The sequence below is a fragment of the Cygnus olor genome, chromosome 2 (assembly GCF_009769625.2).
Source record: "Cygnus olor isolate bCygOlo1 chromosome 2, bCygOlo1.pri.v2, whole genome shotgun sequence".
NCBI lineage: Eukaryota > Metazoa > Chordata > Aves > Anseriformes > Anatidae > Cygnus > Cygnus olor.
This window is the reverse complement of record NC_049170.1, coordinates 98368044-98384412: the sequence shown is the minus strand read 5'-3', so window position 1 is coordinate 98384412 and position 16369 is coordinate 98368044. Positions and strand designations below refer to the sequence as shown.

The following is a 16369-nucleotide window of genomic DNA, read 5'->3' as shown; positions in this document are numbered from 1 at the left end:
TGAAGACACATCAGAATTGTTTTCTAAAACTCACAGGTAGTGAGAATGATGAAATGTCAGGAGCTGCCTCTCCTCCCCTGAGAGCCACGTTCTTCATGATTACGTGCATGGGAGGCTATGACTGTGCAACAAGGAGGAAGGAAAGGAAAGGCATCTGGATGACTAATTCAAGTCTATGGAGACCTCATCTGTGAGCCCGAAAAGTAACCACACAAAAGATAAAACCAAGGTCTCCTCTGCTTTCCTCATCATAACCACTCATTGCAGAGCCAAACAATGCTGGGGCGAGTGTGTGTATTTTTACTTCTTTTGTAAGGGCTCAGCTGGCACCTTAAGCAAGGCAGTTAACATGAATAGCCAAGCACAGTACCATTTCCCCACAATTATTCATTTTTAAGGACATTGTTTTTTAAAAGAAAAGAGAATGAAACTATATGGCATGTGCTCCCAGTCTCAGATTGGGTGTGGAAGAAAATAATGGCCACACACTGCTATACAATTAGGTCTGTCTTGGAAAGGAATTATACTGATGTTTTTCTAAGCAATGCCAGGTAGTTTATTCACCAAATAATGAGACACTAAATGGATCTAAAGATTCTTGGCAACTGGTAAGTGCTTACCTTGGACTCCCTATTCCTCCCTTCAAGAAATGGTTTGCTTTTCCCAAGAGTTTCCTTAAGTAGCTCCTCAGCTGTGATTGAAAACAAATAACAGTGGACTGAAGGTTGGTTAAGTTATACTTGTTTAATGATACAGCTCAGGGAACTGTGAATACACATGAGATGTCTCTCATTGATTTAGTAAACAGCTTAAGCTATCGGACAACCTTGTTTTCAAAGTCCATAATTCCCTTAAAAAAAAATAAAAACAACACCTGTTGTGGTTAAATTGATCTCTGACCAAAAACCTATTAAAAAAAAAATCTACATTTTTAGCAAGAACAACAAAAATGTACAATAGTTTTTAACTACACTGCAGGGGAAAGAAATGATCCCAAAAGGAGGCGCATTTCTGGGATCACAAGGCAGGGTTCTCCATAGCTCTGTGTAGAGAACCATGGGAGTCAGGCTCCCACATGTCTTTGAAGGTGAGCAAGACAAGCAAGACAAACCATATCTCAACAGACTTATAGCAGCCTCCCTGCTCCATATCGACTGCGAAGCAGATCTGCTCCATGGAGCAAGAAGAGGGACTTGAGTAGTCCCAGCTCCAACACCTGCCCAAGCCCAAGTGCCAGTCAAGGGCAAAGCTGGGCCAGGTAGTCTGCAGGCACTCCTGGGGTTGTCCTATGCACTCAGAAAGAGCCCCAGGCTCAGAGAAACATCAGCTGAAGCCTGCTATCAGTCACCAGGAAACTGGATGTATCCCAACCTGGCTGTCCCCTTGTACATCCCACTGCTCTGTGCTGCTCTGTCTTTGAAAACTGGAAAGAAAGTGCTCTAGCTCCAAACAAAACTAACCTGAAAATAGTGCACCTCGTATATGTGTGTACACAAAGCAACATATTGAATAAACCTGGGGCTGCCAGGGACTGCTGATGTGGGCTTCTTTGTTTTCTTGGTTGCTGCACATTAACACCTGCATTGGGCCCTCGTGGAGCAGGGTTGAAGCCAAGGTCGAGTCAAGCACTAGCGCTGGAGAGACAATAGCAGCTGAATGTACTGCAGGGGAAAGGCCTCACAGAAATACTTTCAAAAATGCCATTTCATAAAGGCCAGCAGATAGCAAATCAATTAGCCAATGAATTTTACTTCTCTTTCTCTTTGTTAATTTAGAGGGCAAAGCACATGATAAAATAAATTAATGATGTAAAAAAAATGCTGTGAATAATTCTTTGCATATGCTTTCTCTTACAAATATTTGGTACTTAAAATTAGTACTGCTTTGGTCATCTCTGCCCAAAGACCTCTCCCATAGTCATTTCAAGAGATGACTATTCACAGCCAGCAATTCAAAATGTCGTTTATGTGAATACAAATTTATACCTATGTAAAATCCTACATCTCAAGTACAACTGTTTAAGAGTCATCTTCTAGAACATTCTGCATAACACTAAACATGCTGAGCATTGCAAGGCTTCTCAAGAAGAGCTAATTACAATGCTCAAATTAATAGTTGAAGAAAATCTTGAAGCAATGGCTCTGTTGTCATTTAAATATGTGACTACTGTCTTTATAACGTGCAAAGCATTACAACCATTTATATATGCTCCGAGTGATATATCACCAATCTGAACTTAGAGTTTTCCCTTCTTTTGTTCTGGGTTTATAACCTTGCTATATTATCTTCCATAACTCTATAGCTTGCTAATGCATAATTCAAGCCTCTTATTGACAAAAAGTGGCAGAAAGAAAGAATATTTCAATGACACTTTCCCACGCAGATAGTATTGCTTTTACTTCAACTGTTATCATTTCCATATTAAAGCCAAATCTTTTAAGATATATTAAGTATCATTTTCCTTACTTCCTTGCAGTCGATTCACTGGGACATCTACACCTGTTTACCTCCATCTTCCAAGAATACTGTATTGCAAGTTTTTTTTTCTTTTTCTTTTTAAGATGGGTTTCTTGCTAAAAGAACAAACTTTGGCTAAAACACGATGAGTTAATGTATGACATCAGCTGCATGCTGATCTCTTGATTTAACTAGAGCTTGGCTTCAGAACTGGTGTCACTGTTTCCTCAGATGTGTGTAGGCAGCAGGATCATCGTGTGATCATTCTTCAGTCCTTGTTCTAATTCCTTCCCTTTGCAAAATAAGCATGGAGATAGGCATAGTTTGAATTTCCGTGCATCACTGACTGGAGGTCAACTTTGTTGATCTATCCTCACATACAGCTATGCAATATGCAAAAATCCCACTTGTGCTGGTGCAGTTGCTTCAAATGCACACAGGAGGGAAGAAGAAGACAGTTTGACCTTTTTCCACATTGGAGAAGGATGGTGAGAACACCAAGGGCTTTTAGTCTTTACTTTGCATTCTTCCAACAGTACGAAAAGTGACAAAGACTTGTAGTCAGGCAGAATAATTAGAAACAACCATTAAAGGCTCTACAGAAACAGTGAAGTATCAAACTGAGCAGGTTAAGATTGGTGAGCTCTTGTGCCTCCACAGACCCTCAGCTCAATATCCTCTTGTTAGAGCATCTTCAGGACATATAAAAAGGACATAACACCTTTCTTTACAGACTGCTGTAGGGCAGGGGGCAGCTAGAGAGAGAGCCTTTGTGGGGAAAGAGCCTCATCACACCCTTTGTGTATTCCCTGCTGTCTGAGGCTCTACATACGGTGCAAGGACCTGTGAGGCTCCTCCACAGCTATCCTACATGTCTACATCTACCTGAGCTATGAAATACTGCTCTCTCCCATCCAAATTGCCCTTGTAGGCAGCCTGGACTCAGTCTGAAGCCAGACCACCTGCCCTTGTGACAAGCAACGTCCATGACCCAGCCAGCATTATTTGTTTGCTATCTTGGTTGCTGTAAGAGCAGAAGCTAAGGACAGACTGAGTGAAACCAGGTGTGCCAGGGCCCATCCACATAGCTGGTAATGCTTTTAGAGCACTGCATTCATCCCCTATGCATTGCACTTCATTTCTCAAAGCAGCAAGACATTTGCCTTAAAGGCAGCTTAAAGGCATTCAAGCAGGTAAGTAAGGTGGGCAGAAGGTGAGTTTGCCCTCAAGCCCAGCTCAGAGTCACTTCTGCACGGCAACCTACATGCAGCTGTACAGCACCTAGCACAGACGGACACCTACCTAAAAGGCCCTTTATCTAATAATGGAAACTGCCATCTTACAAAGGAAATTATTCTGCCAAAAGTAGTAAGTATAATCATCAGAGGGGTCCATGCAAGACACCTGTACTCCCTGGAGCCACATCTACCAAACAAGCTTCAGTATCACTGTGGCCAAATCAACAATTAACCGAGTTTACAGCCATGATGTTTCTTCCCATGACACGTAACTCCTGCAAGTTCAAATTCCTGAAGCACTACAGCCTTTGCTACAACCAAAATAATTCTCTAAACTTATGAGCTTGTCTTCTTCTAAAAACTCACAAAGTCCTAATAAAGACTCACTTTCGGCAAAATACTCAGAAAATACAACCCAGGAAGCAAAATTCAAGCGGGTTTAATGGTGTCTCCAGCTGTGTCTCATTTTAAAGTCGCTGTTTATTTAACAGAACCAATGCAAAGAAGAAAGAACCCAGTTACCAAATAATTTAGTGTCATGCTCAGAAAAAGTAGCAGTTTAGGACAGCAACATTTGCTGCTGCTTGAACTATTCCCCTTCTCCTCGCCTCACCTTTAAAGCCATGTAATTTCTCACGTCTTGTGCTCACGAAGGAGAAAAAAATAAAAATGACTTCAGTAACTTTGCAGGGAATTCCTTAGATGTTCCTAACCCTGGATGCACTAAAACTTCCAGCAGCAGTGTAGGAAACGGAGTAGACCATAAACAGTGTGCTGGGAAGTAAATCATCAGCCTCTCCCACAGCAGGTGAAAAGCCTATGTCATTTCTGACACCTGCTCACTGTCTGTCCTTCCTGCTACCCTGAACCCTGCAACTGGCAAATTGCTTTGTCAAACATCACGTACAACGCTGAGCAAAGAAACAGATCTATAAAATCATCCATCAGATTATTTTCAGCAATAACAAATGGTGAATTCGCTGGAATTTCCCTTGGGTCTGCTTGGATTTAACCCTAGTGCTGCGGTCAGTCTTGCTCAGGAAGTTCCCACAGGCTTCCTGCATGTCACTCCTGCCCGTGAATGACCTCCAGACAAACGCTAGGGAACTCTTACGCTTGCAGAGGGTGAACACAAACTTGCCAAGAGCCTCTCCACAAATCACTGGCCAGAGTCTCAGTTAGTCATTACACATAGAGTCCTCCAAGGAGACCTGGTACATATCCCCAGCTCAGGAGCTCGGGGCTGCTGGCTCCTGTCAAAGCAGGGATGGTGAGCAACCAAGGACCAAGCACCTCAGCAAATTTCCACATAATCCCTCCTTCTAATTAGCAAATTTCCACAAGTCCTCCACTGCAAAGGGCCCTAGAGCCTTTCTAGTAAACCTACCACTCCAATGTACCTAAGAAGTGCTTAATAATGCATCTGCACCAGGCTTCCTTCAGACTGACTCCGCAATAATGCACTCCAGGTATGCTCTATTTGAAAAGAAAATTATAAGAGGAAGAAAACAATAATTCCCATACTTGTGGCCCGTTTTTGAGCCTTATTTGGAGCACAGCCACACAACTGCTCTGCCATTTGGCAGTAGGGGGGGAGAGGAAACCCCTGGCAGAGGGGACGAGACTCTCAGCAAGCCCCTGACGTGGGTTCCTTGTCGACAGAAAATTCCCATCGCTCCTCTGGAGGTGTCACCTCCTCCATCATGCAAGCAGCCACGTATGGCTGTGCTCTCTGTGGGGGAAGGAGAGGAACGTGTGAAAAAGGCAACGCTGAGGAAGCAGCAGGCAGCAAAACAGGCATCATTTAACAGTCCTATACCACAACAGTCCCATACCACAACAGTCCCCTAGGCAAGCTGACTGAAGCGACCTCCCATCCCTGGCTCCCTCTTGGAAGAGCAGACACGGTTTTCCTGCAGAAATCAGCACTGCTCTCCTGAAAGCTCATGCTAGAAGCAGGAAATGATGGAGTTTGCGACCTATCGTCACCAAGGGAGATTCCTAGCAGAAGCATGTTTTCTGGAGCACCACTCCAGCACTCTGTTGGCGAGCCACGGGTCTCAGGAAACAGCAGTGGCTCCTTAACTGTCGCAGGCAAGGCACAACATAGCTGTGTCTCAGAAAAGAAAGCTGGATCCTGGCAGTAAAATGAACTGCAGGGCCAGTGCCCCTTTTCTTTTATGTCATACCAGAACAAAGAATACTTAGAATATATATATATATATATTTTTTTTTTTTCTCTTGGAAAAATCTTCTAAGATCCCTGTAATACTTAGGATGATGATGATGAAATAAGCCACAGATTTTCACTTATAGAAGGGGAACGTGGGCACCTCACATTTTCTAAACTCTTGAAAGTAACTCACCTTTGTAGATAACACTGATGACATAGGAACAAACAAATCAAGCCATCCATACCAATCTTACATGCACCAGAACTGAAGTTTGTGATAGAAAGGATTTCAGAGAGAGACAAGGGTTTGAAGCCATCTTAATATTGGGTACTTTTTATTAGCTTTGAGCATCCCCAGCTCTTTTATCTAGCATACTATGAGGCATCTTTAAATATGTTATGTTAGAGAATGCTATCTGAATGTACCCTCTAGCAACCTCAAAGGATTGCTGCAGTTCAGCATCTGCTTAAAACACTATGCCTTCTTGCCTTCCTTTTTTTTTTTTTCCTTTTTTTTTTTTTTTTCTGCTTGAGGCTAGTCAGAGTCTGCTTGTTTCTTGAAAAGAGCAATAAGCTTTTCAAAACCCCCTGGATATTGCACCCTTCAGCCCAGCCTCAACTACTCGTAATTATAGTCCTAACTGTGGTTCACCTACCAGTCAAGAGAATAAAGATCCAAAAAGGCATTCCCTTATTTTCTGTCATTCAAGCTCACGCCACTAAAGTTTTGCAGAATAACTCACCGAGTTTAAATTTTGTGAGTAATTTCTGAAGACCCATATCCACCACTCTTTTATTTCTCACACTGTTGACTGCAACATTTTCGGCAACTTTTGCACTCAGAAGACTTTGGTGATTCTCCTATGAAACTCTTGTTGCACTCCTGGCTTCTCCTTAGTCCCACCCTCAGTCTTGCCTTTCTCAGATTTTGCCTTCCATCTACTTACGTAAACTTCAGAGGGTCAAAAGTTAGCCCCCTACTTTCACATGCCTTCTCCATTTCTTCTTCCCATAGCCATGAAGGCGACATCCACCTCGGTATTCAAACCTACAAAGCTGGGTCATGCTCATGCTCTCGATCCCTTACCCCAAGCTAAAACCAAATGATCTAGTTTTGTGCCTGCTTCCTACCCCCAACATGTCATCCTTTCCTATCCCTCTCAGTAGAAGTGCCCCTCATTTTGACTAGTAATAGGTGATCATTTTGGAAACAATCTCATTTAGAACACCATAACTGCACAAACAATTTTGTTTGCTTGGTTTTTCTCCCATCTATGCTTTGCCCTTTGCCTCCAGCTAAAGGCAACTTCAGGGGAGGATTAGGGTTGGGTTTTAATTCCTCTTTCTCCCCTTCCCCCCCCCCAAAAAAAAAAAAAAAGTAGCACAAATGAAGATCAAGAAAAGAAATTTAGATGTCACTATAGATAAAATTGTAACAATTACAGCCAACCTCAAGACAGCTAAGGTTGTCAACAGATGGTTAAAATGCTTCTCAAGAATGCCAGCATACCCACAGCCCCACAGAAAGCAGCTAACAGAGGAGTACACCTATGCTTTCAATGATTTTTCAATTGTTTTATGCCCTAGCTGTTCCAGAAACAATCATAATTTATAATTAATGAAAAACTAAAGTTGAAGGAATTTTTTATGTATATTAACATATTCTGTTTCCTTTTAGTTTCTCTCTAAACATCGGGATCAAGTACACGCTTGTTTACCTCCATGATCCCAGTGAATCCACTAAAGCTTTGCATCAGAGCATTGGGTTGCACTGAAATATGTGACTGTCGGACACAGCAAAAGAGAATGGAGAAAGCATGAGGGGAAAAAGACTTTGTACAACTTAGTGCTTTGCATGAAACTGCTGGCTTAAAGTTCTGGCTTGCAGAGTGAGCGGGAAATTTGATTTGACATGAAATGCAACCTTTCCTCCTTTTAACCCAACATACTTTATATAGCAGGAAACTAATAAAGAAGTTACCTCTTGCTTCGTTACAGGTCTTCTACCGTGGACTGATTGTTGAAGCAGAAATCCCAAAATGTGCCAATGAATTCTAGCAATCCTGTTGGAGCTGCTGAGGTATACTCTAAGTAGCTTAACACAGGAATACAGCAAGGGAAGAGAACAAAAAAAAACCCAACCAGCTTGGTCATGAACCCATTAAGTATGAAACCAGGCAAACAGGAGGACGCATTCCCGTTAGAAGGACATGATTTCATACACAGTGGCTCAAAATGTCATGCATACTCTGAAGTGTCGAGCATGCCAAACAGACGTGCGCTCCAAGACACACAGCACCAGGAGACTGCAACGTGTTTAGAGATCATCCTGAACCCGCATGATGTCAAAGCGTGGAAATCACTCAAGTAACAGATTTTCAACTGACAGTTAATAGCAGAAGAGGTTTTTTTGCACAAATGGAAGATGCTATCTTCCCGAGGATGATTTTCTTAACTAGCTGTTTGCATGTAAGCAGTCTTCTAGAGTATGGGGGTGGCAATTTATGCTTAGTCTTTTCACTAAGTGCTTTAAGTGGTTTTCAAATACAAAACTAAAACTGTTTTGGCTCATCCGTTTTCCATTTTGCACTATGTAATGATTTATTCATAATATTTTTGACAGAAAGAACTTCAGGAATGCAAACAGAATTATGACAATGCGGTAGCTGATTATCTCCACAGAAGAAGTTTCTCCAAGTTTGACTTTCAGATAGTGCAGGTCATATGGGATAGAAAAAGATTATTGCGAAGAGGTCTTTCTTTCATCTGCACTTTAGCTATAATGAAATATACAAAACCAGAAAGAGAGTGAGAGAAAGTGAGAGAGAGAGATGGCAGATACACTGAGAATCTACAGTGTAGATAATCAAACCCTTTATTGTCTAAGTTACATTAGACTTGCAACACCATAAAAACCTGTTAAGAAGAAGAAACAGTAGATTGGTAGAGGTAGTAGAAAGTCCCTGTAGCAGTCATAAAAGGGCTTTTACAGGAGTGTGTCATGCCAAAAAACTTATCACGTTGTTTAAAGGAGCTGATCAAAGCCCATTGACTAAATAAATAAGGAACACAACTCAATTTAAATACTAAAGCCTAACTAAAATAACAAATCAATACAATACAACAATAAAGAAGAAAAAAGAAATCATGGGATTCATTTCTGAAAACAGATGGTCTTTAAGGTTGGCTTTCTCCCACCCACTCTTATTTCTTGCTTAATTAAGTGAAAATCTCATTTCTGTGCTATACACAGCATATAATTATTTAAACTGATTTCCCCTACTGTTGTTCTTCGTGTAGCTAAATTATGATTGTAAACTTTGCTGATTAGTACCCTGGTAATGGCAGTGACAGCACTAGCTTCTCTGTCAGATATTTGGAAGAAAAGCTCCAGAAAGAAGCTTTTGGCTCTAAATATTAACTAAGATCTTCTGTATCAGCTCGAAAAAAAAATATTGAAAAAAATGAAAGAAAAATTACAAATGTACACTACACTTTCGTGCCATTTTGGGTACACAAGAGTTTTTAATAACTAAAACACAAACAAATAGGCTAAGCAACTAGCTTTGTGCATTCCTGAACTCTCACTCATGAAGAATATGATTCAGAAAAGCAACAAAAAACAAAAACAAACAAACAAAAAAAAAGAAAGCTAGTGCAAACCCAAAATGATAATCATTAAGCAACACAGCAAAATATTTCTTTTTTTCTCTTTTTTTTTTTTTTTTTTTGGTGTACAATGGAATGTGTCTATGCGACCTCCCTCGAAATAACTTCACAGAACAGTTAATTACAGTCACTTTTAAGCATTTGCACAGACATTCCTAACTACACCAAGACTTACAGAGAACTCTGGTATACATCTGGTGTAATAGTATAAGGAAAAACTAGTTAAAAAATACATAAGAAAGTTAATTTGCATTGTTGCAAGTGTTGCAAAGTAACAAAAACTGTCAAGTAATTAAAAACAAGTAACAAGTAGTATCCAGAACCAATTACTGACTAGATTGTTTTAAAAAAGACCCCCCCAACCAGAACTGTTAGAACAGAAAGATCAAGCTTTTTTTTTGTTTTGTTTTTTAAACAAATCTTTGTGTCAGAAGCCCTACAAAAACAGCACTATTCCATTATTGTATTAAGTAAACTGTTGCTCTCACCTGTATTAAAGGTTAGCATCATTTCTGTACATGTAAAATTATTGCTTTTTTGAAAAATATATTTAGCATGCTAGTTTTTTTTTTAATCCATTTCCTGCCTTTACAAAATGTTACAATTAAAAAAAAAAGAAAAAAACTAGTAAAGCTTTTGCAAAAATTTTCACAGAACATTTTCTTTCAAGGCAGCAGTAACTTTTGATAATGCATAAAATTATATGTGCAAAATCTGAAACTCTCAGAAATATTACCATCACACATAGTGTCACAGCAATAAGAAAAGAAAATATTTATATCTGTGGAATACATTTTTAATTGCTTACACTGCATGGTTTAACAACCTGTTATGTGCCACAACCCCACCTTGAAAACTTGCAGTTAAAGAGTTACTGTAGAAGAGGTATATAAAGCTTTTTTTTTCTTTTTTTTTCCTAACACCGCCAGTGATCACCAAGTACAAGACATGACACATTATATGAACATTAACCTGCCACCACAAAAGAAGGTATTCATCTTCTCGAAGAGTCACCAGGCCCAGGGAGGACGAGTAGCTGGCCTGCTGGACAAAACGCAGGAGCCTACGGTGCCTTCATCAGGGCCAAGGTACTCCATGCCACCTTCTCCGTTAGAAACATACAGATCAGTGGCGTTAGACAGCTGAGCGCTTGTTGTTTTTTTTTAATTTTTATTTTTTTAACATGAAGACTTCCTTTGTGATCAGGTCGAAGAAAGTAGCCCTGTTACAAAAAAGGTCCTGAGAGTAAAACACAGACGCCTGTTTTTCTTAGTGTTCAACTAGCTTTTCATTTCCAAAGCAGAATAGAAGCTTTTCTGTGGAAGTGTTTCAATTTCCATATTCACATACTATTAATGGTGCACAGTCAAGAACAAGAGCACTAGAAATGCAAGTGGTCCCCAAACTGTAATGAAACAAACCATTGCAGAGTGACGGTCTTTCTCTTTAGTTCCTTTAATCCTTCATCAAGCATTGCTTTCTCAGCACCGAATGCCACCTTTTCCCCGCACCCCCCCTTCTTCCTCTCTCTCTCTCTCTCTCTCTTTTTTAATTTGCTTTTCAGCATGACAGGCAGTGGCAGTTTCATTAATTAATACTTCTCCAGCCCTCAAATCCACTGCTGTTTTTCAAATGTATCAAATAGTCATTGTGAGCATCAGGGAGGTTTTTGTTACAGTGCTTAACTTCTTCATGCTGTCCAAATCACATAAAGTTTAATTTTTCCAGTGTCTCAAACTTCTCTTGATTAATATAGATGCCTTGTGCTGCCACAGTGCTTGCCAACTCCGCTGTTTATTATAAAGGAAATAAGGAACCATGGGACTGATTAGTACGTCAATTTATATATATCTCGCGGAGCATCTTCATTTATTTTAAAATGATTAACAGCGCGGCGGCACCCCCCTCCTAGCGGAGCGCAGCGCCGTTCCCAATCCCACACGGTGGTGACAAGCAAGGGGATGCTTCGCAGGGATGCTCCACTGCCGGCATCGCGGGGGGCTGCCCCACAGGGCAGGGGCTGCAGTCGAAGGGCAGCCAGGGCGCGGGCTCCTCCGCCAGGGCTCTAGGTTCCCTTCCGGAGAGGCAGCGTGTGGGCGACGTCGGCGCTGGTGTGGTCTCTCCCCTGTAAGAAGGAGAGAGGGAAAAGCTCATTCTCACCTCCTCGCCTTATCCTCTCACGCCTGCGTCGCTGCTCCCGCTCGAAATGCGTCCAGCGAGCCCTTCTGGCGCTCGTTACCTCGAATTAGCATCATGCGTGTTCGCTTGTTTGGGCCCCTGCAAGGTCTCTGACGGACCAGAAGAGCAAGTGATAGCGTCTGATGGAGCAATGCAGAAACAGTTAAGGACATGGAGGGAAGGAGGCCTCCAAAATGAGGAATTTTGTGCTAGCCAAGAGGGATTCAGAGCTAGACCAGAGTTTCAAAAGGGCTGAAGTTGGAGGTCAGAGAGGCCGCTCGGAGAAGGAAAACTGAATTCTTGTGCAGGTCTGTCAAAAGCTAAGAAGGCTTTTTCTTCCCCTTGTCATCTTCCTTTTAGGTTTTTTAGCCAATTTTCATGAATAATTACCACGTGGAAAAAATAGAAGGGATATTCTGAAAATCAAGTGAAATTAAAGATAACATCATGAATAAGTGGGAGCCTGCAGCTCCTGAGAAAAGCTTTAAAATGACATTTAGAACATCACTGTCGGAACAATGCAGTTTACAATCCTGATCCTAAAACAACATGGCAAGATTAATCTTACATAAATGCATTATCCTTAAGCTAAAGTCTTGATGAAGTGAAACAGACCATTTTAAATTAATGCAACATAAAATACGGCACCCATGTAAAATCCAAGCAAGTTTCAAGCTGTGCCTATGGCAGCCCTAGAAATAGCTAAAGAAAGCCCAGCTCTGGTTGACATAATGTATTAAGTGCATCTCTTTTGTTAATAGATTTAGAAAGCTCCTAATTAAACCTGGACCGAGATTCATGACATTTACCAGTCAAAGTTTGGTTTAAGTCGGAAAGATTTGCAACAAAATTAAAGAAAAAAAAAGCTGCTGTACAGACCGCAGTATATTTGAAATGTAGGAAACAGTAACTGAATGAGAGATGTGATAAAACTTCCCTAGTTGGATGCTGAATTTCCTGCAGTAAACTAAGAAAGATGCTTTACATTTTTGCACGGCTACATCATGCCTGAGAGACAGAACCACAGTTCCGAGAGGAGGCATTCATCATTAAAACATCTCGTATCGAACCAGCTCCCCGTACACGGGGGAGCACGGCAGGCTTCCTCCCAGCCGGGGGAGGAGAAGAGGGGAGGGCGGGCGTCTCGCCCCAGTTTCCCTGGGTAAGAACCAAAAAAAGGCGGTAATTCAGGGTGCTTCTTGGGACAGCTATCCGGTGGGGTGCCAGCAGTGGCGGCTTGCCCTGTGGGTCCAGGCACAACCCGCCCACAGACCACGCAGCATCAGGGGCATGTGAAAGGGAAGATTTTTCTTCTTTGCACCCAACAGGGATCCACAGAGGGGGAGAGGGCTGGGGATGTTCCCCCGTTGGCCACTTTAGCATCGGAGAACTCCTCCTCCTCCACAGGGAGGCAGTTTTTCCTGCAGTGGCACTAGTGAGAGGGAGAGCTGAAGTCTACAGAGCTTGGTTGAAATGCAGCGTTAGCAAATGCGAGTGTGTGGTTTCTGCCTGGAGAATACCAGCGAAAGGAGGACAAAGAAAGCCTCCCAGAAATGGCCTCCCCATAGTGGAGGAGGCTGCAGGTGGGTGGAGGCAAAGGATGTTTCCCTGGGCAGGAGGCTTTGTGTCTGCAAAAGCCCACCCAGTTGCTCACCCTATAGGCACCCAAGGAAGTAGAAGGTTCCTCCCCATTTCACCCATTCACAGTAGGGCCAATGGCGGGTTTTCCAGCAAATCAAACACTACCCCTAAGCCTTTGGTTTTGTGATATGCTTGCATGCACATCAGTTTTTGAACCATCTGATACACAGCTGGATTGAATTCCTCCTGAACTGCAAAATTTACCATTTTAAAAAGTAAGCTTTTGTCACTTCCAGAACTTTAGAAGGAAAAAAAAAAAAAAAGAAGAAAAAAAAGCCCTTTTTGTGTAGATGAAACCTATAGCTTCCATGCCAGAAGCTGTTTTAATTTTGAATTCTGGGGCGTTACACCAGTTAACTAGAAAAAGGAAAAATTAGTCTGTGCACATTTTAATATATTGGAGACAGCTGATCACATGACCTGCCATTGAAATAAATTGCAATAATCAGTTTGGAGCATGGACACCTTTTCAGTTTGCTGGCAAGGGGAAAATGCGGGGACAAGACCTACAGCTGCTAATCCTGTCTATAATGCTCCGAAACTGATGGATAGCTAACACATGCATATTACTCGGATTCCAGTACAGCAGCCTCCATGATTCCTTGATTGTTTGCATTATAATCTCCATATGTATGAACGAGACAAATTAGGTTGCCATTTATTTGTTCATTATCTATTATTTTGATTAATGGAATTCTTGTTCTCAGAATAACTATTTAAAAATAACATTTGCAATAATGAGGACTGAACTATTAATCATGATCTTTAGAAGAAACTCCACAAGGAACTGGGACAAGACATTTCATATGAACAAATGTCATAAATAGGACTTCTAACAGACAGTGCCAAAATTTCAGATCCAAATAAAAACACCAAGCCAATGGTTTAAATAACTTTTTTTTTTTCTTTTTTGCTCCTCCCCTTCTCCCTCCAGCTGCTTTACTGTAGGTGGACTATAAACACACTGGAGGTAACATGTCCCCAGCAAAGGGATCCCAGGTCCCTTTGCAACACAGATTTTTTTCTTGATGGGTTCTTCCAGTCATCCAAATTCTGACTACTCACATCATTATCTCAAGGTTGAGCACTAAAAGAAATATTTTTAAATAGTCATAGCAGAGAAAGCTAAACCTCATGGACTCCTCAATGAAGGTGTTATGCTCCTGTGATTCAGAATCTGCTGCACACACCTCTTTTCCATGAACAACGTCCAAAAAGTGTAGTGTCTGTAGTTCTTTCACAGAAAAGGAGGGTCGTTGACTTCTGGCACATGGAAAGCTTCAGCCAGAAATATCCGTGATACCAACGATTCACTTTTTTTCCCTAGCTGGTAGCTTTTGCTTGATTTTCTATGAGTAAAAGGATGCTTTTCTGCAGAGGGCGACAGTTAGAGTTTTGGGGGTTTTGCTTGCTTCTCTTGAATAAAAAGGAAATCTGTAGAGAGAACTATGGATGTACAGATGTACTAGAGTGTCTTCGGCTCCAGCACTGTAAATATGCTTCACATATATATATAGGCTCTTAATTAGACAGAACTCTTGTTGCTACTCAGTAAATTATGCCTTCGAAAAATCCAATTACTTGTCCTTTAAAATTTTTAGAGCATATTTTTTGACTTGTCACTGATAAATCATATTTTTAAAGTGGGCCACATTTTTATATGCTTTTAAAAATACAACAGGTGATGTTAAATATGAGGCATACGCATTAGACACTGCCACCAATGCTGTTACCATTTTGCATGAGCAGGCTACAGGTCAATCCTTGTGCCACTGAATGCACTTGGGAATTGCGCTACTGGCTGCAACGTCACAGAATCAGGCAGTTCCTCTGAAACAACCCCAAGCTTTAGGAGAGCTTTGCTTCAAGAGCTGCAGCCCCTTTGAGATTCACACTGGTGCAGGGACCCTTCAAAAAGGGAGCCAGCTTTTGTCTTGCTATGTCTAAGCGACTGGAGTGTGCTCCCGGAATTCATGCTTACTAAATCAGGTCTTTGGATGCTGCTTAGTGTATTCCAAATTAAGATACATATTCATCGTGGATAAGTAAGCTTAATTATGGATATATTGGGATATTTAGCATTTATAAGAATATTCAGAATATTCAGTATGTTTAATATGGCAGCATTTCAAGAGAATCTGCATGACTTTGCACAGATTGTATTGACTTGGGGTATATAATAAGCATTTTTTGACCTTTAGACAAAGAAGACTAAGAAATATTCTAGAGTTCAAGAGAAATTCATCTGATGGATTTTTTTAAGCATTCAGGTAGAAGAGAACACAGAAAACAATGTTATGAAAGAAGTATAAACAAAATGTAGGAAACAAGGTATTTATTTCATTGGTGCTAATGCCAAAGCATGAAATGCAGCCTAATGCTATTATCATCAAAATCGTGTGTGTGTGGAATTCTTCACACACTCCTATAGGTGGCCTGCTTTGCAGTACTGCTGCACACCTGCATCTCCTGTTAGCAGTTCATTACCCTGAAGTAGGTTTCCTATTTGGACACCTAAATATAGATTTAGCTGGCTCATTTTTGAAAAAGCCTGGCTGCAGACCCTATTTTTAACATGCGGAATTAAAATTATTCTCTGAGAAAACTGCTATATAATGCAGCACTATTGTAAGCTACTATGCTGGGGAATTTTAAAAGCCCTACATAACCTTCTTTTATAAAGGAAACCTTTAGAGATGATCTTCCATGACTACTGAAGGGAATGGGGGAACTGCGAAATACTAATGTTAATATTTTCACTCTTTAGCAGACTACTTCAGGGAAGATATTTTACCTGTGAGGAGGAAACATTATGTAAAGTGAATCGTTTCCACTTAACATTAAAAAAAAAATCCTTCTAAAGCTACTGTACGTGCTAACTATTGTTTCTTGCTCGGAGCATGTGCATGGCACTTCTGTAACTTGAACTGACTTTACACTGTAAACTCTCAAGAATAGATCTGTCCCCAATTAAAATGAAATGAAGACAGAGTGACAATGTTTAAAGTGGGAA

The 16369-nt window shown here is 41.1% G+C and overlaps 1 protein-coding gene across 8 annotated transcripts in view; it reads right to left on the bottom strand.

Moving 5' to 3' along the window:
• Nucleotides 1–601: 601 nt before the first annotated feature.
• The window catches only part of ZNF516 (zinc finger protein 516), a 110218-nt gene continuing 94450 nt past the window's right edge, over nt 602–16369 (bottom strand). For 6 of the 8 annotated variants that reach the window (XM_040549526.1, XM_040549525.1, XM_040549527.1 and 3 more), the window contains one exon: nt 10318–11662. In XM_040549526.1, coding sequence (XP_040405460.1) covers nt 11421–11662 — 242 coding nt within the window. In that variant the 3' untranslated portion in view covers nt 10318–11420. Of the gene's footprint in view, nt 692–10317; nt 12132–16369 lie in introns of those variants that run through there. The other 2 variants (XM_040549532.1, XM_040549531.1) reach the window with 2 other exon arrangements.